This window comes from Barbatula barbatula (genome assembly GCF_947034865.1).
Source record: "Barbatula barbatula genome assembly, chromosome: 5".
Lineage (NCBI taxonomy): Eukaryota > Metazoa > Chordata > Actinopteri > Cypriniformes > Nemacheilidae > Barbatula > Barbatula barbatula.
Window position 1 is genome coordinate 4,781,782 of NC_136769.1, and position 27,501 is coordinate 4,809,282.

Sequence of the window (27,501 nt, forward strand, 5' to 3'; positions counted from 1 at the left end):
TAGAGTGGCCCCCTGGGCAGAAAATGAAAGAAAATGACACATTGGGCTATTTTAACATTCACGTCTCGAAGGGACAAAAAGACGAGCGGAGATCTTCAAACTCCACGATGTGTCATTTGGTGTTTGAATTAAACGGACTGACGGAGCAGAACATGCTGATTAAGGTCCATTTTCAGCCTCTACAAATCCCTGATAGGAAATGTCTCTATTGTATTTCGAATAAAGAAGGGCGTCGGAGCGGAGAGATTCAATCTCACAGCCGTGGCCCTGCTGTGCTGGAGGAAAAAATAACAGACCTCATTCACATATATCTCACGCATCCAACAATGACTCAGTAACACGTTATTAAACAATACAGGCTGCACACTGTCATAGGTTTGCATGAGTTTGATGAAACATGTTTCGATTGATAACCATAATACGTCACTGGACAAAACAATTCCATCATAAAAGTGTAGGCAAGTCTGTTGATTGTCACTCTACATCAAGGAACTTAAAGTCTTAAAGACGTTGAACAGGTCTCCAAATCTCACTGTTGGCTCACACGAGGCTGTCATGAACACAAGCTCCAATCAAACACAACGATAGTCTAGCGACCAGCCTTTTCTCACTGAAAGCCCTTCGAAATTCACACGGGAAAGGTTTCCCTGAGGTGTTTACCAGCTCTCACCAACAAGCTTTTATGGTCATTTACGTTTTTTCCAAAAGGATCAAACAAAACAAGTTACACACAATAGACAGCTGATTTTCGAAAGCTTTTTGCGGGTGGAGCAAACACTTTTACACATTGCTAGGTTGACAACCATTTATAATACCTCGGCAGCTGCAAAGCGACAATTCATTTAAGAACCAGTGAATAGATGCACAGCAACACAAATATAATCTTGAATTTTCACTGTTTCCCCCCAGTGAGATCAATTTCTTTATCCTACACTGAAAAATCATCTTTTTCTCCAACAGCGTTCACATCCTTCCACCCGCATGCATGTCTCCCGTCAAGCTCAGATAATTGAAAGCGTTTTCCTTTAACGGATTGCAATGACTCGCCGTTTGAATGATAATTTACAGCCCCGGTCGCCTTGACACACCTCTCGCTCATCTGCCGCTACCTCTCCATGATTAAACCACGGAGTGTGTGCGCTATAAAAACTCTGGGCATTACACAGATTGAAGTGTCTTCACACTTCTCGTGATGAGCGAGAAATCGAGCACTCACCTCTGGAGAAGAACACGCTGACCATGAAACTGAAGTTGATGGTGGACACGGCAAACAACAGGAGAAAGACGAACACCAGCGTCGGGTCACTGTACGTCAACACTGCTCCGTTAGGACTCACCTGTCAAAAACACACACACATGTTGCTTGAGCGGACACAATAAATACTGTATGGAAATGATAAAAGCATCTGCTAAATGGTTAAATGTAAACAAGTAGTTATTGATCAGATATCCACCAATTAAAGCCCATACACACCTAGCGTGATAGCTATAGATGGTATCATCGGATGCCTGGACAAACTCTGTTTGGTTATAATGTAACATTTTACTTTATATTAATAATATTAATGTACATTAATTTCTTTTCTGTATATTAATTGGATTAAATTAAATTGAAACTACTCAACAGTTACTGATTCTTTGCGGAGGTCTATCGGAAGTCAACACTTTCGCTTTCGAACATTATAATTGAGATAATTTTCGAAGTGATTTTTTAAATCTGTTCGATTTTAAATAAACATGACGTTATCGTCTGTGGATGTTAATATAGTTAGTGACGAATATCATTTTTGGTGTGAAATAGCCCTTATTACAATTATTGCCTTCAATATGCTTTTATAAGTTGCAACCATAACTATGGCGCCACCCCGGTTTAAAATATTGAACTGCAGGTTAATTTACGTGACTTATCTTTACAAGTCAAATGAACACCAAAGACATTCCCGCACAACCTGACCCAACAGCCCAATAAATAAATCATTATTATAAACTAAATAATACTATTGTAAAAACTTTTTTTTTAGTATAATTTGTTTTAGGAGAATTATTTTTCTACAAGCTTTTATATGAACAATGAGATTGAGTGATTTATGTCTCACAAGACTTCACTACAACATAATAACATTACAAATATATGAGACTCAAAACAATAACTGATGAAACTGGTTCATTATGACATCTTCATGAGTCACTTTCTAAATTGCGGCCCTCGAGCGGTCTCTTATTAACATGGCATTCTCATCTCGACTAAAATATATCTTGTCACTTGCCATACATTAGTGTTTTAGTAAAGCAGACGAATAAAGAAATTCAAGAATCATTAACAGAAACAAACAGGAAAATTATTCCAGTGTATCCTCATAAAACAGGTTCTCAACTCCTTAAACTATAACTCCAGATTACCCATCAATGAGATTGAAAACACCTTCCAGAGCCGATAAACAACTGAACAAAGCCTTAGCATTAGCAACGCAACGCTCATAGGTTCAACATACTTAGAAGTGTATAGATTACTGTAACTGTGAGGGAATTGGGATAAAATCGTTCTCCAAATGCAGAAACGATTGGAAAACAAACCTCGATACAGCAGAGCAGAGTGACAAAGAAGATGGAGATGGACAGGAAGAGGAAGAACATGAGGAACCAGGCGCTCCAATGCAGCCAGTTACTAAGACCCATCATGCGCATGTACTCCTGAAACAAAAATCAATACTGTTTCAATACTGAGAGGAGACCTGATGCACTTTCATGAACTCAAGAATACACAAGGCCGTCGGACAATTCATGCTGTCATCAATTTAATTTGGCACAGAAGCGACACACATATAGAGACCTTGAGTTTCCTTTCTTTCTCCTGGACCACGGCGCGGACGATGTTCAGAGACGTGTACGTGAAGCTCAACACGAGGAGCAGGGGCAGCTGGTTCTGTATGGCCAGGATGAAGACGTCGTAGATGAACGGCGGGAAGGGGAAGCGGGAGAGCCGCACGTGAGTTTGGTTGAGGAGGGCCGAGGCTGCTGTGCTGTTATATGACTTCATGATGGCTCTGTCCACCGCATGCTGCACATGCAGGAAGCCCTCACGGAAATAACCTGACCGGAAAAAAGACGTGATGCTTATCAGATCGCCTGTTAAACTACATGTCAAAAAACAGATGATACAAATGCCTTCATGACTGAAATGTGTGATTTAAGACGTTAAATGCTAACCCAAGCGGCCTTCAATACATACATTAGACTAGACAATACAATAAATGTGTAAGGTAGCATTTGTCGGACACATTTCTGTTTAGTTGAATGCTCCTGAAGTTCAATTGTGTTTGCTGTGCAAAGGTCATGAGATTGATTCACGGCAGCGTCTACGTGTGCTGCGTCATAGCAGACATTCTCTAACGTTCACTTCCTACAGCAAAAAAAAACAGATGACGAATTCCTCGATCCTGGCTTTTCAAACCCTAATGACTCACAGACATCAAAACACTTGATGCACTTTCATTTAAATTAAAGTTAGCACAACTCAATTCAGATCAAGAGACGACGCTAAAAGCACAAAGAGGCGTGCCGGCAAAGATCGCGAAAATAGTCTGAGATCAAAGAGCCGACAGGGGCTTAATTCGAACACATCACAGATGATCAAACACAGAACCACCACCGCAGGCCCCATGAGCAAAGAGCTGCAATATTTTATAATCAGTATTTAGTGCTGTAATGGGTCACATCGGGTTTGGGAAGAGACTGCTATGGAAACTGAGAAGAGCGAATTGACAAGGTAATTGCATTTGCTTTATTACAGTTACCAAGCCTGCAGAAATGACATCAGCTTGTTTAAAGTCCATGTGAAGTGCAATCGTTTTTACTTTCGTATATTGAAACGGAAGTTCGAATGAGAAAAATAGTGGCCGTGGCTTTACTGCGATTTGATTGGATGTATAAAAAACCTTTGCATTTTGAAACAGAACTGGCTGCAGACTGACAGTTGAAGGGGAGGAGTTAACCAATGCTCCGCCCAAGCTATCTTGAATGCATAATCACTAGATTTTAATTGAAGATTAAGTGCACATTTATTTTAAAAAGAGAATAACCCACATTGATAAACTATTTACACGCTGCAATATTTCATGAGAAATAGACCTTTGTATTTTTTTTATTCGCTGGGACTTTAAAGACCCAAATCACGCTGATGAATAAATCGCTGATGAATAAATCTCTGATGAATTAATAAAACCTTTAACCTTTAACTGCAAACGCGAGTAGCGTACTAGTTGTAACGTACACTAAAGCCTTCTGGGTATTTAAAATCAAAGGACATGCCGTTCGATACTTCCAGTCCCTAATATGACAACACCCATTGATGACTTCCTTGGTTGCTCCAACTTGGTTTATTTCAATTTCCCACAATGCACCAGTGCTGACTGACCTGGGGTGCCCCCAGGAGGGTCGTGCTGTTCCCTGGGCCCGGGAAGCTGGAAAAGAGGGAAGAGCCTGTGGGTGTGCCAGTCCATATCATTGTTTGGATTAAACTCGGATTTCTCACGAGCTGGAGCGTTTCGAGGGCTGTACGAGAAGCGTAGATGATAGGCAACCTGCCAATGGAGAAGAAATGTTGAGCAAACAATCTCAAGCTAGTCGGGATACAGTTAATATTGAAACAGTCTTGGTCTAAATAAGTTAAAATATTCAAGGCTTTATCTAGTGAAAGATTAACACATAACATTATGAGATATTGAATGGACGTTAAATTAGCCTTATAACTGAAAAAAATACTTTTTGTTTACAGTAAATTTGCAGAAAAACAAACGTTATGTATTGGCACATACATCTAACCTACGTGTTAACGTGATAAGATGAAGCGCAAAACAAAGATGTGCAGAAGACGGTAGAAATGAGTCATCAGCCGCACAGGACCTGTACTTGATCTCATTTAACGCTTCTAGAGAGACGCGCTGCTCGTGATGAAGGTTCAAGAGCTTTTATCAAGAGATGACTCAGTTCAAGACAAACAGGCCTCACCTCTACATTAAGCAAGAGGAAGGTGAAAGTATATCACAGAACGGCTCAAACTACGAATATGAGCCGTTCGTGAACATACGAGCAGGTCCTGGAGGCTTTATTTTTGAGAGGTAGGACCACTCATGACCACTAATGGTCTAACCCTGTTAGAATGCACTTCCCTGTTCTGCGAAAAACAGGACAAAGAAATGTTTTTATTCTGCTTGCGAAGAACATCTTCGAACAGAACATTCCCTTCAAGGTTAAAATTATGTTGTCATGATGAAAGACGGACAAATTGGTGAATTTCACAAAAACATTTAAACCAGAATTCAACCTAAAAACATCCATCCTTTTTCGGCTATGCCTATTTAAAATATGTGAATGTTTTATATTGGACATTATATATTCTATGCAGTGAAATTCATTTATTTAAGGACACTGAACCACTGGTCTTTTGCTTAAAATAAATAAATAAATGACATTTTTGCATGACAAAAAGAACCGATTGAAATCTCAAGGCGAAAATGGATTTTCAATTACAAAATCTTTTTGGGATATTTTGGAGTAAAAAATGAGCCGGCGTTTCTCCGTGAGATGGATGGAATATGTTTATATTGTAGTCAGAGAGGTTGATCACAGCAGACGGATAAAAGGCAAGGATGGACAGAGGAATGGGGTGCGATGTCACCTGCAGGGGAAGAGGCTCATCGTCATGGCTGAATTTGTGCTCGAACACAACCGCTGCCAAAATGCCGCTTGAATGTGGGTCTCTCTTCACAAACGCCTCAAACTGTTCCTCCGTTTCAAAGCCACGGACTGAAAGACAAAAACACATCACACATTAAGATTAGCGTTGAGTGCACAGACACACGTTTTTGATGCTGCGTGGACATTCACCCTAATCTTTTCTATTATTTGACAGTATCATTATTTGACTATAATACTGACTACACATCTTTTTTTTAAAGTTGTATATTGCTTTCATTTTTACTGTTTCTTTATGAAGTTTTACATACTGAATACGAAAATCATAGTGCAGCACTGTGCTGGACTGTCCAGTCGAAAAACGAAGGCATATAGTAAAGGTAACGGCGAACCACATGACACAATCGTCGCGTTAAAGATAACACTTAGAAACACAAAAATAAAAGCTTTATTTCTTTATTATTCCACGGGGGCTGTTCAACGCTTCCATCTGATTGGTCGACTCTAACAGATGCTTGAAATAAAATGCACAACAAAGTAGTCCTCTCATCAACAGCATATTAAAGACGCTAACATGACAAACGTTTTGTCCAAAGCAACTAGTGGTGCATTCAAGCAATACATGTCTTATTCGTATGCGTGTTCCCCGGTAATCTGCTTTAACACATGTGTTTGTGTCCAAGAAGCCCATAAACCATTTTGTTTCAGCAGGAAAAGGTTCACAAGTAATACATTCGTAAAATCAGTCTTAACTGATAACGGAAATTTCTCCTTTTGTGTTCGATAGAATAAAATAACATCCTGGATTGGGGACAACGTAACATTAAACGTCAGATTTTTCATTCCTGAATGAAGCGTTTCTTTAACATGTACCCAATACCGTTCTAATGTGTGTTTCTCTCATTTGATCTGAATCTTTCAGTGAAGACAAATAAAAACAGGACAGGCCGGTTCTAACCCAGCAAAACACCTGTCTCCTTTAAAGATCAACAGGCAAATGATCTAAACAAAAATCACATTCAGGAAATGTACCATTCCAAACCCGACGGCAATAACTTGTGTTTTTTTTAAGGCTGTTTGTTTTTGACATGAAAGTCGTCTTGTGCAATGTGCAATGCCGATTCAGCCTGTTGTGATCTTGTGATATTGGGGGTTAAAAAAGTCTCCCACGGTCGGTTCCTCTTTTAGCCCGGTCCTTCTCTGTAGTTACCAGACATATAAATAAGAATTGCAAAGAATATATATGACAAAAAGCACAAAATAGCAAATAAAACCTTTTTTTGTGAAGAAATGAATTAAATGTTTACGGGTTTGCACTAAAACTGACTTAGAGGCATTATAATAATTTAACATTTCTAGTAAAACGCAAGTTTTTTTTATTTCTCTACACTATGTATTTCTTAGAAAAGGAAAAAACATGGAACAAACATGCAATATTCACATGTTTTCTATTACATTTATATATTCTATCTAATGATTTTATGTCTTCTAAACTGTCTTCTGAAATGCAAAACAAGTTTCACAATTCTGTTTTGACAGACTTTTAACTTCCTCTTCCTGTATGTCCCACGGCATAAAATCTCAGAAAACACTGATGGAGATCAACGACAAAACAACTGCTCTGAAACCAACGGTTTGTGATTCAGCTCTGAAAATATCACATCACGTCGACAGCGTCAGCGCTGTTCATTTACACTCAGAGCTGAGCATCTAATGCTGGATGAGGGATGAGAGATCAGCAATGAGTCACATGATCAGAGAGCGGCGTTATCATCGGGTTATCATCTGACTCAACATCTGTATTTGTTCCAAACTCACAATAACACAACCAGAAGAATCACAAGCTGGAAGAGACAATAAAACTGACTATAGACTAGACTTCTTCATTTTTTACCCAGCACATTTTCTTCAGCTGGCTTTTATCATTTTCATTATTTCATTTTATAGACAGATTTTAAATGTAATATAACTCATACATGCATAATCAGAGTTATTTTGTAGTTGTATTAATATTTTAATTTCTTTTTCATGAAAAAATGAATAGTTTGCCCAAACATTTTCCATATTAACTTGACGGCAGCAATTTTATTCCTTATATGGAAAGTCAACGGGACCATTTTTTGGGTGAATTATTCCTTTTAATTTTAGTTTAGTTTAATATGCCTTTGAAATATTTTATTCATATATTTAAAATAGCTATTTAAGTGTAATTTAATACAAACTTCAGCTCCGTTTTTATTTTGGTCCCTGTTCATAATTTTGGTGCATCAACTTACTAACTAATTTGCATTGAATTTAGATTCTTCCAAGTACCATTTAGGCCTATATTTTATTTCATTACAATTAAAAGAAATAGTTGAAAAGTGCTTGTTCTAGTTAACAATAATAACCCTGCCGGTTTTATAGTGTTCAGGTATCTTAACTGAAAGAGCCTTACGCTGACAACAGTCAAAGACACCTGATGTACAGAATACCCTAAATCCACTTGATATAAAAGCATCAAACAAACAGGACAGGAAATGATGCGTAGAAGAAATGGAAACCGGTTTGTCTTAATGCCAGTGTACACTAAGCCACATCTCTGTTGCACATTTATGAATATGGATTGTTTTTCAGACCGCTAAAATACAGAGAAGCTTTTACCGGAACTGATGCACCACTTCAAGCTCTCCTTAACGTCCTCTGCGACCTGACGCACCACGCTGGCATTGGCCGGCACGTACGCCAGGTCCTTGAAGCAGACCTCGCCCGGCAGGTCGTTCACGGAGAAGCTGTGGTAGTGTGTTGCATTAGGGTAGGTCGTGGAGGAAACCTTCTGACGCAGTATGATCAGGATGGCTGAGAAGAGCAGAGGCAGAGCGATCTCCACCACCGTGACAAGGATCTGACGCTTCTGTGGATGGAGAGGAAGAGAGAGATAGCGTTAATCGATAAAGCAGAAGTGCGATCGTGGACAGGTGCATTAGTAGATGCTGGTTGGATCGAATTTTAAGACTGCGTGTTTATTCATAGGTGATATCTGACGGAAACGACAACAATTTATTGAAACTACAGGACGGTGAACGCTAAGGAGTTAAAGGGATAGTTCATCATAATGTTTCATAATTTACTCACCCTCGTGTCATTTCAAACATGTATGAGCAAAAGAAGATATTTTGATGAATGTTAACCGAACAACTTTGAACCCCACTGACTTCCATTGTATGAAAACAAATCGAATTTCTCGAAATATCTTCCACAACAGAAAGAGATATAAAAAATGATATAAGAAATGCTTTTTAATGACATGAGGGTGAATAAATATTGACAGAATTACTTTTGGGGGGGTTGAACTATGACTATTAATGTCAATGTAAATTTGGAACAATACTATGTATCTAATATTATGTTTTTGTTAATTTTACTCTTTTTATAACGTTCAAATGTTTTCCTCCGGTTAAGCTGTATTGCAACATGTAGTAATTTAAATAGAAATGAATATGCAAATCTATGATTTTTCTAAAACTCCTTAATACAAGAAACAATTCAGATGCCTTTAGGCTGGTGGTTAAAAATAAACAGGAACTAGTCTTGAATCTTGATATGAAATGTAATCATTACTCATGTTCACTTCATTCTCATAAATGATTTAACTCGGTGGTGCGTTCTGGGTTTTTTCTCTTCCTCGCTGATTAGATTTGAGCATTTCAGAACAACACAATCTGTTCATCACAGGTGGATTCATTAGACCACCGCACGGTGGTCTTCATCTATTTCTTACTCTTATTCTTTGCCCTGTACATGCCTGCAGTTTTGCTGACGCGCGAATGATTACGAACAAGTCAATGCGGGCTGAAATAGATTTTCAACAATAAATCGAGCTCGATCACAGGGCAGCGCGAAGCGTTTCAATTCCCTTCCGGCTGTTCGCTCGGGATTCGGCTCCAGCTGTTGCTAGGAAACCCAAACCCAGAGGAGGCAGAACACACAGGACGCTTCATGGCCTCATTACCGGGTGTCTTTCTGACCCATATAAATGGCCGAGTTCAAGGGTTCAAGTTCTTCATTGATCTAGAATAAGCCTCGGGTGCTGTGTGGACTTTTGTCTCTTCACATATTGATTTATTTATTTTACACATTTGAAAGAATAGACCAACGTGATATTCACCTGCAGATGAACTCATACAAGCAAATACAGGACAATAAATGGCAGCAGGTTGGTGAAAAAAATCATGGAATTAAGAGCAACACAATATCAGGTCATAGTACAAGCGTGACTTTCTTATTATGTTTACATTGAACCAGTTTTAAACCTAGGTCAACAAAATCAGGTCGGTCTTGTTCCATACTGTTTACACCCTGGATTGTCAGGTTTTGCACCTTACATTTTTAACATTTAGATAATGCTCGCATTTGCATATCCTTAGGGCATACAGTACAGTTTGTAACCAACGTTTGTTACGAATCGCTCGTATATCTGAAGAAACGTCACGATACTTCATTAATACATTTTCATAAAGTTGTCCTTCTGTTGACATCCACGAGAGAACACACGAAGTGAAAACCACACTCTCGTTCATTTAGGTTTGAGAAGAAATGAAAATATCCCAATGCTGAAAATGACTCACTTGATGGATGTAGTTCTTCCAGAGAAGCAGCCGGAACTGTTGCCACACGGCCATTTTTAAGAACAGATCTTCACAACCTATAGGTAAACATCAGATCACTTTAAGTCTTTAAAACGTCGGACAAAAACAACATCAGCACTATTCCTGGAATCGTGCAGCAATCCTGCGCTGGTAAACATGCTGTGATGGTTTCACAATAAGGCCACACGAACAGGCAACAGACTTATGAGCAACAGACAAAAAGATGCAATTTACAACGTCGAAGAAATACAAAGTTAGTAGTTTATCTGTGTACACGCGTGGTGATGATGATGATGATGATGATGATATCATACCCTGCTAGGCTTTAATGGACTAGTTTGATGCACTTATGTATTTTGTTGCCTATGTAGTTACAATTGCTTCCAATGTTTCCTCATCTGTAAGTCGCTTTGGATAAAAGCGTCTGCTAAATGACAAAATGTAAATGTAGATATCAAGCAAGCGGGACGGGTAGAGCAACCTAGTTCAAGCCGACACACATACACACCTTAATTTGTGCAGCATGTGCAATGTGGCTCAAAGTAATATACTTCATATATAATTCGACAACGAACTGAAATTTCTTTTCAGATTTTCCAAAAAGTGAAAACTGAGAGGCGGAAAGACCTTAAATATGAAGAGATGTCACTGTAACACCACGAAAGCCTCTCAGGACCCATTTGATGAAATACACATAACGCTACCATATCACTGTATGAATAATAAATGGATATATATAGTCTTAAAGGAACAGCGCACCAAAAAATGTACATTCTTGCGAAACAAAGATATTGTGAGCCCTATTCACTTCCATTGTAAGATAACAAGACCACATATATATATATTTTGAGCAATACCTTTGAATGTGATTCTTTAGGGTTAACTGACCCTTTTTATAAAATATGACATAATTTACCATTTTTAATGAATGAAAGAGGTGCCAATGACATCACGATGACACGACTTCTATGTCTCAGGATCTCATGCATCGTTTGTTGTCATATGCTCGCGTCTGTCCTTGCGAGTATATCAACATTGTGTTTATTAACCCGAACACAACAGACGTCAAACAAATGTACATACACGCATATATACGCACACACGCACGCACGCGCGCGCTCGCTGTGAAATAAACGCCGCTCACCTCACGCACAGGCCGCTTATGTCGCTTTCGGTCCGTCAGCATTGAACAGACGCTTTCAGTCGGTAAATATAAGTCAGCCGGACTATAATAGTGATGAAGATGAGGATTTTGACATTGCGGCGCGGAGGCCGTGCGTTGCGGACACAACAAACGCCGTCACGTGACCTGCGCCAGCTGGGCGTCTCTTCTCGATCACGTGACCTTGTTGTCAAAATCCCTCTGCCGAAAAGGAATCGCGTTCTGCTGTGAAGTTGAAGTACCGCGAGAGCTTCGCGAATGCTGATCGAACCGGCTGCTCTCGCGGTACTTTGATGTCAGCCTTGCAAATAATGATCGACTTTTTCAGTTAATAATAAAATGTTTTGATTATTTCTTCAATCCAAACGTTAAATCTCCACTATAGAGGAAACCTTTTTGGGATGCTCAGATCCAAGATGTATAAATAACAAAGTTAAAGAAGTGCAATTCTACACAAAATGAACCCTTGAAATGTATCTTTATCTACATTTATGGACATTGGTGTGTTCTTTTTGTAATATGCAGGAGGAAATCTTGGCTCATTTACTTTGACAGTCCTGTAAAAGTGAGCTTTTATTTGCCCGTAAAAATATTGTTTATATGTTTATCTCTTAAAGATGTTATATGTTCATATACCAATGAATGTAAAATGTTTAATTATGTGGTGAATTTCTTTAGTTTATATGTCAAATATTATATTCATAAACAAAAGTTTGTATAATCTGCACTTAAATGCAATTTATTTTTTAACTTAAAAAATCTCTATTGCTTATAAACAATCAAAAAATGCAAAGTTGTTCAAATTGATGCAGACGTTTTTTTATGGACGCTCTTTTTAAAAAGATTTTTTTATTACTTTTATATATATATATATAATTTTTTTGTCCATAGGAAAGAGGAGAAATACTTGCTGTTGTTTTCTGTAATTATTTTTACTTTATTATTTATTAATCCCTTTTTTCTCTTCCTCTTTGTGTGATCTGTACGATATTATTATTTTCAAAGATTTCTTTGAATAAAAATCTTCAAACTTTGATGTCAGCCATGTTTGCAGTGACGGACTGCCATTTCAGTTAAACAATATTAAGTAGTGATTAAACATTATTTATTTTGTACTGGAAGTACATTCCAGGCTAATGTTATAAAATCTCTGTATTGCTATAATATACTATTTAAATGGTACAAAAATGTACGGATATATAATGTAAATTAATGTGTTTTTTAGGCTACCTATGCATACCAGCATTATTAAAGAGACATAATCCTATCCCTTATTTAAATGAAGACCATGATATTATAGATATAAAAACAATGACCACCGAAAGACTTTCTTTTGATTATAACATTTTATTTTGAAAACATTGGTATTGTTTAATTATATGGCTGAATGTTAAACTTACCAAAAATATTTTTTTGCCAATAGTTATTCCACCTAAACTCTATAAGGAGTGCAAAAGCTGTAAACGTAATATATATATATATATATATATAAAATTGAATGCCGTTACAAACATTTGGAGAATTCTCAAATAAATGACACGTTACCAACCCTGTGCAAAAAAAGGAAGCCATAGCCAGTCAAATGTACTACTGCATTGATTTATTTCGGCTTTCGGTATATAACATGGGTTCTTTCTCAAGTTCACATGGCCTTTCACAGTTTCATACGTTTGTTTATTTATTTACAGTTATAAACAGAATATATACAGTCGTAGTCCTTAATGATGTTCGATATACAGTACCAACAAGACCTGAAATAATAACTTAATGCCTTTAGTGTCATAAGCTCAAACGCAAGTATTGAGATAATACCAGGATCAACACTGACACAAATATACGTACGGTTGATTGTTCAAGCATATACAAACATCCAGACTGGTAACAAAGCATCATTTATGCTTTCCAGCATTGAGTCATGAAAGTGCTCCGCGTCTCTCGAGGTCATTACGAAAAACCACGGCATAGGATCACATTCATCAGCTTTTGCATTGGATCTGTCGTAAAAAGTAAAAAAAAAAACATACAGATGTACTGTATCGGGTTCACAGGTCAAACAGTGGCATTACAAAACAGTGGGATGTTTGCAGAAACGAGTGAGATTGTGGACACGTGGCCACTAGCACCAACGGCACATGCTAGCAATGCTAGCAAGAACAAAAACAAACTTTGGCATAAACACGACAAAGCAAGTATAAATATACTTGAGTACTTCGGTCCAGCTTACAATGAGTAATATACATGACAAAAACGAATCAGTGTCCTGAAATGACATCGTAAACAAACCTTTTCTCATTAGACAGTGCATATTGTGTGGAACATCTTCATGTATTGAAGTGGAGCTTGTTTTCTCCATAGCTGCATGAACCTTTGTAAAAAAAATATATTCTAGGAAACCATATTCAAGATTGAACAACTATACCAAACGTATCAAATTGCCCTCGCTTCTTTGGTAACTGGGCGGAGAGATTGTTGTAAACATTCTGTATTTTAAATACTTTCCAAGTATTGGTGAAACGTTAGGAAAGAACACAACCTAGTCAAAACAGTGACAGCTCCAGTGATTTTTAACACATTTGAGGCATTGCTCATGTTGCGTGTCAACAGCAACATTCTGAGAGAAAGTGTGCCCAGCGTCAGGCTAAGAGAAATGCATTATGGGAGAAAAACGATGTTTGTTTTTCGATCAAAGCTTTATATTTAAAGCTCACAAACGGACCTCTCGACAGCCGGTGGTGGAATCCTGGCTGGTGTCCCTCTGAGATAAAGCTTATCAGCACCCGAGGAGAAAAGTGCACCTGGAGGGAGGCCAGGAAGTGATGCGTTACGGCACAACAGCTTCCTTATCAGCCGTCAGTCAAAGCTGGCTCAGACTTCTACAAGCTGAGGAAAGCCACCTCGTCAGCATCCTCGAGTTCCCCCCCGCTATGAGCGGCCGTGTTTTTCCTCTTCACCTGTCGGCGGGTCCGCTGCGAGGGCGGCAGAAGCAGACTAAAACCGGTGGAGGCGGAACTGTGGGGCTGGGCAGACGGAGAGAGGGGGTGGGGAACCAAAGAGGCGGAGATGGATGGACTGGGGATGCTTTGGATGGAGGAGTAGCCGGAGCTGTGGAGGTCAGTACAAACGGGACATGACGAACAAGAGGAGGAGGACAGGTGACGTAGCCATGGTCTGCTGCGACTGCTGCCGCCATGTGTTGCCTCTCCATTGTCGTTTTCTTCACAAAGGCTGTCGTCACTAGACAGCTCGCAACAATGATGCCGTCCGTCACCGGTCTCAACGGGCAGACCCATCTGCACCTCCATGACTGACACTGCAGGGAAACGACAGGGAAACAAATACAGGGTCAAACCCAAGGCTTAAATGAGTTCGACTGAGATTCATTACACTATGATTCGATGGCAGACTTTTATGTGTTATTTTGCTGTTACTTCAGTGTGGGACTTTCACAATTGCGCTGTGTGTCGTGCGCACATAAACAAAACAGAGAAAACGGGTAAAGGCGTTAACATGCCGTTTGACCGTTTAAAGTGACCTCAACTATTCATTACTCCTATACTTTTGGTATCTATTCTCCTAAACTTTATAGTTATAGTCTTTGATGTGAGAGAATTCAAAAATGAGTCTCACTCACACTCTCCATCCTTCTCTCCCTCGCTCTCCCGGTCACCTTCATAGCCGGAACAGGAAGTGTCCAAGCTCCAGTCGAGGATGTCCCCCAGCAGCATCTCCTCCTGACTGGACAGCTCAGCGGTGGGCGTGGCCAGAAAGCTGCCTCTGTGTGCCTGCATGTCATCCTCTCTTCTCCTGTTAAACCAAGGAGAGGTTAAGAAAAACATGTCAAATATAGAAATCTAACAAATGTCATTTGTTTTACGTGATAACATGAAATTGATTCATTAGCATGTCTTACCGCTTGCTGTTACTGGCAGGAGAGGAGAGAAATGTGTGAAATTCTGTCAGCTGGCTGTTGGCGGCAGGAACATCCACCTGCGGCTCTACCTCTGGGACCTCCAACACCTGACAGAACTCTTTGAATCCCATCACCTGGTGAACCCCACACACAGTTCAGCTGCTTTATCTCACCCAAACATATCAGACCGTGAGAGACTCTGACGATACTCACCACGTCTTTGCTGATCTGCTGGTACAAGTCGTCTTCAAACCTCTGCTTGACACCGGTCAGAGACATGTGTCTGTAGTCTTTGGGCACCTCTTGACCGAAACTATCAACAAAAAAAAACCATCTCAAATAGAATAATGACATACAGGACGTCAAATGCACAAAGAATGAGAAACTTGATATTTTTTTCAAGACTGCAGATGGACGGTTTATCGCACTGAATAAAAAGAGGTCACTGGAGAGTGATGGAGGTCATCTCGCTTGATGATCACTGACAGACACAGATGTCTCTCAACCAAGGCTCCCCCACACACCGCAAAATATTTACAAGAACTTTGTAAAACAGATTTTAACACCATTAAAAGGTGTTATAATCGACATGAGCTAGGCTATTCAAACCTGGTGGGCAATGGTGGAGCACGTTCTTAAAAATATATTTTGTGTTCAATAGAACAAAGACATTAATATGAGATTTGGAAAAACTCGACAGCGAGTAAATCACGTTTCTTATTTTTAGGTGAACTATCCCTTCAAGACGTTTATTAACCCGCTGGAATAGTTTGGATTACTTCAATGATTGATGTATGTGCTTTTGGAGCTTCAGAACGTTCATCATGGTGATAAAAAGCGATCCCAGAAAGCTTAAGTTTGCGCGGTAACAACAATTGTGTTGTAATATAATATTGAGATGATCTCATATGCTGAAGCAATTTCAAAACCAATCCCTACAACACACAATAAAACGCATTACAACAAAAAGCACTCGAAAACTGACGTGGACACTTACCACTTGATGTAAAGGGATAAAGCACATGAGACCAGATCCTGTTTGGAGAAACCTGTGTTCTCCTCCAGCTGGACAGGCCACACAGGAACTGTTGAGAAAAAAAAACTATTCAGGTTAACCAAAGTCCGTGTACAGAAGACGCGCCACTCGTCCGGCCATGATTGCAACACCTCCGAGCAGCTATTTACGTCCATAGCCCATTAATCAAAAATCTATTAAATGGCATATTGCCGATCAATAATTAAACATGACATGAACCGTCTCATAACTTTGGCTGGCCAAGCTTAAATTGCGCTTAAAAATCACCTTCTTCGATGTCGCCTCCTCAACTCCCCAAACAAATGATAAAGAAATGTTTCCTACTGTGGGTGTCAATGGGTGTTGCGATCTGTTTGGCTTTTAGCATTATTCCATAAATTATCTTTATCTATGCTTATCAGACCAAAGACATTTATACACATTTGGAACAACTCGAAGGCGAGTAACTGATGACAGAATATTCATTTTTGATTGACGTTTCGCTTTAATATCTTTGGAGCAACTTCCTCCTATATAACACTATATGCGTGAATTTTGTCTTTGGACATGTTGTATGTGATCCTACCGTAGTTGTGTAGCGCTCTGGTGAGCAGCAGGATGGCGCTGGCGAGTCTGGCAGGACCAGGGAGCGTGAGAGGAGAGCAGAGGAGAGAGAGTTCACAGATGTAGCTGTAGAGATGAAAAGAGCGCCGCTCTACAGGTAACAGCGAGAGCAACACCGTCCCATAATCCAGCACTCTAGGGGTCTAAATAAAATAACATCCACATGAGTAACGTAAGGCATAAAGCACTTCACAATCATTTCAAGACGACAAGATGGGATTCCAACCTGTATCTTCCCGTCCAGCACAGCGATGACCTCTCCCATCATCCGCACCAAATCTTCATACTGGTACGTGTTATCTGTAAGCCACACGGCCTCGCGGATGGTCAGAATCTCTTTACTGATGTATCTGTGAGGACCAATGGTTTCAGTCAGGCACAAAAAGACATTCAAAAGCATGGCGTCTCTTTCACAAGCGATGTGCGACGTAGCTCACCGAGTGCTGATGACCATGCAGGCGATGCCCAGTAGCTGAAGTTGGGCCTTTGGCACGGAGCGCAGCGCCAGATAGCGGTCCACACACCCGACGGTCAAATGAAGAACCTGACTGGAGAAGTCCTTCATGGTGGCCACCTCAACTAACCAGTCGACGAGAATATACCTAAAAAAAACACATGACGGCTGTGAGAAACGCACGCATGAAGAAAGACATTTAAAACAGAATGAGGTCTGTACCTCTTTGTGGTGATGTCCTTCCCCTGCAGAAGTTGAGATTGTGATGGAGGTGCCAGTCCGGAGTTGAAAAACTGGGACACGAGTTCAGCACAAGCACGCGGCTCCAGGCCCAGAGGGTTCGCCGTGCCGCACGATTTCGCAAACGACAGCTGAAACGTCACAATGCACAGGTGACATTAGAAACGGCAAAGCCCACAATGTGTGTAAAACAGTCATATATACACACATGCTTTAAATGTGACATCACTTTTCGTTTCTCCATCTGAACACATAGATTGTATTGTGACAAATAACATCAAGTTCAGGTACAGACACCCGAGATAACGACGACACGGCACACATGAGCTTTTCAATTCTGTGGATGTACACAACATTGGCCATACGACAACATTTAACAGAGATGATTTTAGCCTAAATAGATTCAGGTTGTCATAATACCTTGTTCATGCAAGATTAGGGTTTTTAAGTTCTTAAAATACCATAAAAAAGACTGTCTGGTAATGTCAGCCAAACAACTTTGAAATAACATCCACCAAAAGATTGTTCAAAATGAACAGGAATGTGTATTAAAGCTGCAGTCTGTAACCTTTCTTGGTTATGGAAAGAAAAAATTCTCTCCAAACAGTCTCCTTGCGTTATTTAACAGAATTAAATCATGATTTATAATTTGAGCTATTGGGTACAATTTCACAGGAAAAGGTTTTATGTCACTGACCTTAACTCGTTTAAAGATAAGTATTAAGGTAACTTGTCATTTATGACAGGTTTCATATTAACGTCTATGTTCAAAGGAAAAGTTCACCTCAATCGAAATGGAGTTATCTTTTACACACCCACATGACGTTCAACATGTTTTAAGACCTCCAGGCATGTTCGGAGCACAAATAAAGATATTTAAGGTGACATCTGAGAGATTTCAAGGCCTCCTCATGGACATCATGGTTATAGGTGTTGTCAAGGTCCAGATAAGTACTAAAGACATTGATAAATTGGTCCATCTGATCATATTGGCTCAATTCCTTTTTTTTGACGGGATGAGAATACTTTGTGCGAATCAAACCAAAATAATGACTTTAATAGAAGTCCTCCGTCATGACGAGAGCACTTCGACGCAAGCATATTCGGTTTGTACTGTTGTGCAAGTCTTACACAATATCGAAATCGGACATTTTGCAAATATCAGCTTATATACAGGATGCGTCAGCTTGTAAACACGGAGTTGCATCAAAGTGCCCTCGTGAACGCGCACCCTAAACTGACAAGACAGATGAAAATATATCGATTAAAGTCGTTATTTTGGTTGGTTTTTGCATATAAAGCATTCTCATCACTTGAAAAAAAAAATTATTGAGCCACTGTGCGGATGGACCAATTTAACAATGTCTTTATTACTTTTCTTGACAAAAACTATAACCATGATGCCCACGAGGAGGCCTGGAAATCGCTCAGATGTCACTTAAAATATCTTTATTTGCACTCCAGACAGTCTTAAAACATGTTGAATACACAATTTTGAGATGAACTTTTCCTTCAAGCAACATCACATAAATCCATATGAAAACATTTGTTCCCAGTCACCTGAGCTTGCCAGCATCCTTTGGCAGCGTAGTCGCGTAGTTTCCGCACACACTGAAGATACCTGCCGGGGTCTGCCATCTGAGGAGAGACAGTCAGTTAAAGAAAACCCATGATCACCACCGATCGACGAACAGTAAAGACATAGGATTGTTATAGATCGCTGTGAAGAATCTCTTACAGATGCGTCCCGGTTCAGTTCCCACAGCAGATATGAACTGTGCACGTTACCGCAGCGTGCGGACTCCTCCAGCATGGCCCCGGCCTCAACACGCTTCTCCTCATCCTGAGGGGGAAAAGGGTTTGTGAGTTCAACGCTTGCTGATCTATGAGTGTCATGTTTTATTTGTGAGACCTCAAAAGCAATCGAGTCTGAACTTTAATGAAGAAGTGCTTCCTGAATGACCTCCTGAATATTAGTGTCTAAAAAAAATCTAATATTAGAGTTTCAAGACTCACATCAAACAGCTGAAGGACTCTAGCCAGGCAGTGCAGCAGCATTCCCTTTTGGCCCTTAAAAAAAGAGGAAAGACATCAGAATGAATCCAGATTTAAGCTTTCACGACAACAACCAATAGAGATCGACAGATTTCAACAGCCTTGATATTCGGTCAGTAGACGACTTTTGGCTCCTTACCGGGTTGGTGTCGCATTCCTCTTTGAGGCGGTCGAACACCACGGCCTTACAGCAGCCCCCTGACATGGACCACGGTGGGCGGATGAAGACCCATACAAAAGGGTCCGACATGGGAGACCTGAGACTCTCGGCCAGGCTGAAGAAACGGGACGCCATCCGGCCGCACAGATCAGCTCGACCATCTTCACTAAGTGACGCTGCCCGGATCAAATCACAGTGATCAATCAACAAGACAATTCATCAGAATCAGACAATTCGTCATGAATCAATCCGAGAGAAGAAACACGTCACAGGAACAATGGAGATGAGCGTCAACTTACGTCCTTCGTTGTACAAATAAGCAATTCCTAGTTTCACAGCAGCCTCGAAGTTTCCTTTCTCCGCAGCTCTGCGGATCACGGAGAGATAGTCAAATTAACTTTTCAACAAACAATTCGCCTTCACTTCCGATTCAGACGGATTCCTGAAATAATGCTTCGGACCGGTTTGCTCAGTTTGAAATGACGTCTTAAAGAACGTCCTCGAAAGAACGAGTTGTATTTCTTACAATATATTGTAGAGCAATGTGCTAGCAGGTTTAAAACGAAACGTACCTTTCAAAAAGCCAAATAGTATCAGGGGCCGGCCAGCGGTCCTTGAAGCTCACTCGCGCCCATACGCTCGAGTTACTATCGACGATATCGCGAAGATGAGAATGTACCTGCAGAATCACATCGCATTCGTAAGTCTATCACAGATCGTCCAACAGCTGACCCACCGCATCCCAAAAGAATGTTACATATACGATCGTGGAGAAGGTTGGATGTCTGTGCGACTCGACTCACGGCTCTCACGGCGAGCAGATCTTCAGCGGAGAGGCACTGAAGAATGGACAGCAGCAGCTCTTCAGGAAGAGACAGCAGGATCACGGCAGACGCCCGCTTTCGAACCCTCTTCCGCACAGGGAGGGAGAAACATTTGGCACATCGGCAGTGGAGCGCTAGAGAGAGATGAAAGAAAACGTATTTGCATATTCATGAAACGTAGATACATTATAGACGTGATAAATATAGACGTGAACGAATGATAAAAAAAGAAATCAAGCAACCTGGTGATAAACCAATAGGTCAGGCGGATTACAAATGGTTAGTTCCTCGCCGGCGGACATCATGAAAGAATAAATCAATGAATTGAAGTTGGTCAGTAACCACCTGGTAGACCATTGAAGAAGCTCATATTGCATGCATTCTAGCAGTAAATACCACAAAACCCCATAATAAGTCATAACCAAAGTTTTAAATAGTGGTTTCACGTGCACTTCAAAAGAATAGCACAGTACCACCATGTCATCTTTGAAGAACAACCGTAAAGCCAAGGGACCATATTCAAAAACCACGGTAGATGCTCCACATACGTTAAGAAAAATGCATGCGATCATATCCAGAGATATAAACTCTAATAATAAAAGCGAGATATTAACTTGATGTTAATACGCGAAGGCAGTTTTGTGGCACACTTTGACCTGGATTTCCCTCCTTATTGATAGAGAGTCGTGGGCAGACATCACAACCGACCTCCGGTGACGTTAAAGCTCGTTTCTGCATCAGCTCGACTAGATTCATTCATTCATACATTAATCGTTTTCTAGACACGTGATGCATTTCAACGAAAACACTTATTTACGGGTTAGCAACAGATTTACATCCGAATGCGCGAATAGTTAAGAACGTTGAGCTCTTGTTATAATAAAACACAACGATAGGCGTCTCGTTTACAACATATGACGTTACAGAGATGAAATAAGCAGTTAAATTACATTTAAAAGCAATTCTGGAGTGAGATTAAAGTTAGTTGGTTCCTTACCGCCCTCTTTCATTTCAATGGAAGATCAGAGATGTCTGTTTGAAGCGATGATGTATGAACGGTTAACTAAAAAGAGACTTTAGATCAGATGAGACGAATTAGTTAGTTATATGTTGCGGGCTAACCTACTAAGAACCTGTTAACTAATAGCGTTGAACTGTTTAAAACACAACTCTCCTCAGATTCAACCATGCAACTTCCTCTAAACCCCTCCCCCAGCGCTTTGCTCCGCCCGCGCGGACGGTTTAAACATCAACTCGGCAGGCTCATTGGTTAAAAGACGGATACGCCCATCGGGTTCACCGCTGCGCTGCGATTGGCCTTCGCGTGAAACTCGGCACGCAATTGGCTCGGGTTTCTGAATAGACGAAAAACGTCGTTTCATTGGCTGGGCGGATGCTATTTCGAATTACGCGCTTACACTCTTGCGCGACACGATTGGCTTAAAGTTGTCGCGTTGGGAATTGTGGGAAATTAAGTGTTTTAATTGTGTTACGTCACGTATGTTTGTAGTACGTCATTTTTTTTTCTTTCTCTTTTTTTAGTTGCTTCGAGTTGCGTAAGTTTGTACAAAATATGTGCTGTAGTATGAAGAAGTAAAAAATATGTAGATATGATTTTTAATGACAGTTAACAAAAGCAGGTCCGTTTAATTCAACTTTAAATTGTGAAAAGTAAGCATACAGATGTGTACTCAATACTAGGGTGTACAATTTGAAACGGTTGGCGATTAAAATATTTTTGTTAGATTTAATACAAATATATTTTTAAGTAATTCAATTACTTTCTGTTCGAGACAAACCCGGATAATGATATATTTATTATATACATTATTAAAATCATCTAAACTGAGGAGTAGCTAGGATAAATCTGACCGGCAATACCTGACAGTATATTCAAAATAATAAAATCCATAGGAATAACGTATAGCCAGCGCTGACTGTACATTTTCCCCAAAATTACACTTATTAAATATATAAATACACATATGTGACATTTATGTTATATGTGTAATCAGAAAAACATATCGAATTGAATATAAAATAATTCACTTTATTGCTGTATTTCTGTATATTATTCTTAATAGTTGCTGATGAGAATCACACTGCAGAGTGTTAAATTTCAGGCTTGATGGATGATGTCACACGAAGAGCTGAAGTTGAATGGGGTTTATTTAAAGGTGAGCATATAAACAGACACACCAAAAGACATGGCATATATAGTAGATGAGGTTCAGGCGTGAGTGCAATCGTGATGAAAATTGGGTGCAAGGGATTATGGGAAGTGTAGTCCGTGATGTTAAAGGTCCGATGAAGAGGAGCGGGTGAATCTGGAGGAAAGCGCTGATGCTGGGGGGGCGTGGCTGACAGGCGAGAGGGGATGTTACACAGTGAGCTATAATCAACGACAAAACATATGCAAATATTTAATAAAGCAGATAAACTCTGCACTTCATAGATGTAACGTCTTTCTGTTTGTCATCTATCCATGTGGGCAGTATTGTGTACCTACCACATGTACATCACTCCTCCATCAGCCTTCATCTGCTCAGAATTCAATATCAATCCTCATGCAGGACATTCAAACGCCATTGTAAGAAATTAGGGACTTTAAACATCACAAAGAGCGATTGACTCAAACAGGCCTGTCAAGTGTCACATTTCATCATTAATGGCTTTATTTAAGAAATTCAAGACCTATATATTTCTCAACCACGACCATGAACTTGATAGCGCCGCACTTTCCCCGCTGGACTCCAGGAGAGAACCGCGAGAAGTGAGCAAAACCCATTCATTAAAAAACACGGAAGTATCCAGTCGAGATGACTAACATTAAATGGGAGTGCTTGTGCCCGAGGGCCGGTACCCTGTCCGAGTTTCCATGGCAACCTGAAACAATTTGTCATCTTAATACGGTTGTAGCAGGTGGTGCAGAGGATGCAAGGTGTTATACTCATGGGAGGACGTTTTCAGTGGTCGTGAAAAGAGATTTGAGTTGTTTTTCTGCGTTTATTGGCTTTCAAGCGCTTTTGTAATTCTTCACGTTTACTTGTGTGACCGAACGTCTGATCCCAAAACATTTTACTTGACTTATTAAATAAGATGGCTTTCATTTGGAAGGTTATTGAATAAAGCAGGCCGTTAAAATATCAAAATATCAGTATTAAATATACGAAATACATCCATAATTCAATAATGAGAGAATCAATATTTAGTTAGCTTTTCCTACTATTTGCGACAAAATCTCCTTGGGGTTTTTGATTTATTATGCGTTTTGTTTTCGTGTTATTTTAAAAGATCACACAGACGCATTTGGGGTCACCGAGTATTTGTTGACCCGGATGACCATGACCCAGATCCTCCTCATTTGGTTTGACATTCCCGCCTGTGACCTGAATCCAAGGATAATTGAAAAAACCCAAGCAGGCGATTTTCCAGGAAACTCTCGCCGTTTCATTGGCGTATAAACGCTGTGGAACATCTGGTAGAGTTCACTTGGCTATCTGATGCAACAGGCGATTTAGCACCTCCATTTACTCTCCTCAAGATTTCCTCAGGGGGCTACATCAGCCCGTTCTCTCCCTCCCTCTCATGGAAAAAGGACGTTTGATGGAACAGAATGAGACGTGTACAAGCTTTGTGAGACGCTGTCATTTCATTGGCTCAGGGATATCATATTCAGTTTGATTCCCTCGCCTGTCACTGTTCAGGGACGGATCAGTAAAAACGTTCAGCTGATGAAGCCAGAGAGCCTACCATCACAACCCACTCGTGTTCTGCATTATTTCCGTCTTTTACATTTTCATCAATGAAATTACCACCACACAGATAACAGACTGAATGCTATTAAAGGGAATTAAAATTCTGTCATTATTTACTCATCCTCTTGTCATTTCAAACCTTTATGACCTTCTTCCGGAGAACACAAAAGAAGAAGATGTGTTGAACAGCACCGGACCCCATTCACGTCTATGTGGACACAAAACCAATGCAAGTGAAACAACATTTTTCAGAATATCTCCTTTTGCATAGGCCTACTGTGAAAAAAAAGAAAGTCATACAGGTTTGACATGACAAGAGGGTGAGTAAACGATGACAGACTTTTTCTTTTTGGGTGAACAACCACATTTTAGCGCTTTTACGGTGCTTGCCTGCACATCCAAAAGCATGCCTTTTCCATGCGATTTATTGAAAACAAGGTCTGATTTAACAATGTAACAAAAATCCTTTATCGTAAAGCGAATATTTCTGATTATAAACTGCAAGTTGAAGGATGTGCTGTTACTCCAACAAATACAGTAAATTATCTAGGCGTTACATTAAGCAGCAACCTGTCATTTGGAAATCACATCTCAGATGTCACAAAAACAGCCTTTTCCAGCTCAGATATGTTGCCAAATTATGAAATATTCTGTGTGTTGCTGACGCGGAGAAGCTTATTCATGCATTTATGACCTCAAGACTTGACTACTGTAATGCTCTACTTAGTGTTTGTCCTGCATCATCAATAAACAAACTACAGTTAGTTCAGAATGCAGCTGCCAGAGTTCTAACCAGGTCCAGAAAATACGATCACATAACCCCAATGTTATCAACCCTTCACTGGCTTCACATTAAGTATCGTATTAACTATAAAGTTCTTTTAATCACTTATAAAGCCTTAAAGGGTTTAGCCCCTACCTACCTAACAGAGCTTCTATCACACTACAACCCATCACGCTCTCTAAGATCTCAAAACTCAGGACTTTTGATAACACCTAGAATAACTAAATCACCAAAGGGGGTCGAGCTTTCTCATACGTAGCACCTAAACTCTGGAATAACCTTCACGACTCTATTAGAAGATCAGACACACTCGCCCAATTTAAATCTAGTTTAAAGACACATCTTTTCAGCCAAACATTCACTTCATGCAAAATATGCAAATAAACCACCGGGAGATGCTGACATGAGATATTATTTACTAGAGACCATGTAGCTACTGTGCTGTGTTTTCATATTCTCCTTTGGAACAATGCACACGGTGAAAAGCGCTACATAAATACAACTGAATTGAATTTTCCTCAAGATGACATTTAAAACCAGGACCTATAGAACAGGTTATCCGTCGCATTTTATTTCTAATCCGAGCAAAAAAAAGAAACCCATAAAGACTTCAGATTCGTCCCAGATTCAACACAGAACGGATATGGAAAAGATCTTTTATCGCTGATCAATTAACAACTTCAGGTTCAACAAAACGTGACTTTTCTCAGCGTTGGAAAGAGGAAGCAGACATGCTGAAGTTGTGCTGAATCTGTGTGCATGTGAAAGCACAGGAAAGGGAGCGTGTGTAATTGATCTGAGAGTTTAGCGAGAGAGGTCAGAACCGGACGGCTTTCTCGCCAAGACTGTGTGGAACAGGAGGAAAAGCTTTACTGCCAGAATTCCTGTAATCTACACTGACCATCACACGCCCAGAGTCGCCTCCTGTGGCCTTTTCCCCTTTTCCATAAATCAACCCGTTTCCTGCTCCAACACTCACACGCTAGCTGGACTTCACGGCCTGAGCTTTTACCGCTGTTTAATAAGTGACAGAGTGCATTTGAGAAAGACAAGGACGGCAGATGGCGACAACCTTTTCAGGTTTTTAATGGATAAACAATCAAGTTCCATCATTCAAAATCTGTTTAAAAGAGGCCGGTCAATACCATGCTCAGCTGAGGCACATCTGCAGAACAAATAAAACAGATTGCATAGATTTATTCTCTGCAGACGGTTGCTAGGACACTCCTTCAACACCTGCGATGATAGCGTCGCCATTATGATTCCCTTATGTTCTGATAATAAAAAGCAATCTTACAAGATTAAACAAACGTTTAGTTCGATCATTTATAACTTTGGTTATATTATGTGATTTCTGTTTATTACAATAGCAATTGACACATTCCGATGTTCGGACTTTTGTAAATGTAGAGAGCAATTTCAGCGTTACACGCGTGTGATATCTTCTATATAGACTCTCACAGAATGCATTCAATACCAGTATATTGAACCGACATTTTCCTAAACCCGTTTATAAGATTTCTATTTTAAAAAGCATACGTTATAGAGAGATGGCATACTTTGGAGGATTTCACAAATCAGAAGCAATAATAGCCGACAGATGGAGAAGAAATGGCTCTTCCTAGAATGAAAATAAATATGACATGCGTCCATCGATGAGGAATATGGAGCGTTATGAATGCGACAGGTCTAGCGGTGCTTACCTGATTGTGGGCCATGTTGTGAGAAAAATGAAAAGAGACCTCACAAAAACGTAAATGGTACAGAATACACCAAAAACTTTTTTAATGGAATCGTCAGGGGCTTAGACATCTATACACACGACTAAAGCATTGGGCTACGCATATATATACTCTTGCTATAACAAAGCTTATAGGCTAACATGGTTAAAAAAATGATATTAATACAAATAAATAAGCTCATCTCATTTCTTGAGAAATGTGAAAAGGCTGCTGTGCCATTTTGAAAGCATGTGACGTCAACATCTGTGGGCTTGACACAAGACGCGACACAGGTAAATCTACAATAGCAAACGGCAGAGAAGTCCCTGAGAAATGAGCTAATAAGATGAAGAGATAAAACGATACGGCGAATGTCATCGGTTGAAAAAATCGAATGATTATCCATCTCAAGAGACATGCGATACATTCATTATATTACACTCGCGGGCAGATAGTGTGTCTGTCTGAAGCC

The 27,501-nt window shown here is 40.0% G+C and overlaps 2 protein-coding genes across 3 annotated transcripts in view; both read right to left on the reverse strand.

Annotated features, from left to right (window-relative positions):
* The window catches only part of abca3b (ATP-binding cassette, sub-family A (ABC1), member 3b), a 31,771-nt gene extending 20,122 nt beyond the window's left edge, over nt 1–11,649 (reverse strand). The window contains 8 exon segments of the mRNA XM_079456541.1: nt 1,217–1,337; nt 2,575–2,691; nt 2,831–3,090; nt 4,415–4,580; nt 5,678–5,805; nt 8,338–8,587; nt 10,302–10,378; nt 11,467–11,649. Coding sequence (XP_079312667.1) covers nt 1,217–1,337; nt 2,575–2,691; nt 2,831–3,090; nt 4,415–4,580; nt 5,678–5,805; nt 8,338–8,587; nt 10,302–10,355 — 1,096 coding nt within the window. The 5' untranslated portion in view covers nt 10,356–10,378; nt 11,467–11,649.
* Nucleotides 11,650–13,063: 1,414 nt separating this feature from the next.
* ccnf (cyclin F) lies at nt 13,064–21,983 on the reverse strand. Of its 2 annotated transcripts, XR_013786702.1 has the most exons (18): nt 21,764–21,983; nt 20,746–20,900; nt 20,515–20,621; nt 20,242–20,309; nt 19,922–20,118; nt 19,744–19,797; nt 19,466–19,570; nt 19,288–19,365; nt 17,710–17,858; nt 17,471–17,635; nt 17,260–17,383; nt 16,996–17,176; nt 16,392–16,479; nt 15,608–15,707; nt 15,395–15,528; nt 15,116–15,288; nt 14,201–14,794; nt 13,072–13,478 (listed from the first exon to the last, which is right to left on the reverse strand). XR_013786702.1 is itself a non-coding variant. In XM_079457213.1 (17 exons), exons 1-17 carry the CDS (start codon nt 21,774–21,776, stop codon nt 14,358–14,360), a joined length of 2,328 nt encoding a protein of 775 aa, XP_079313339.1. In that variant the 5' UTR covers nt 21,777–21,983; the 3' UTR covers nt 13,064–14,357. The 2 variants fall into 2 exon arrangements, 1 of the variants encoding a protein (XP_079313339.1); XM_079457213.1 differs by having other exon boundaries at nt 13,064–14,794.
* Nucleotides 21,984–27,501: the final 5,518 nt, after the last annotated feature.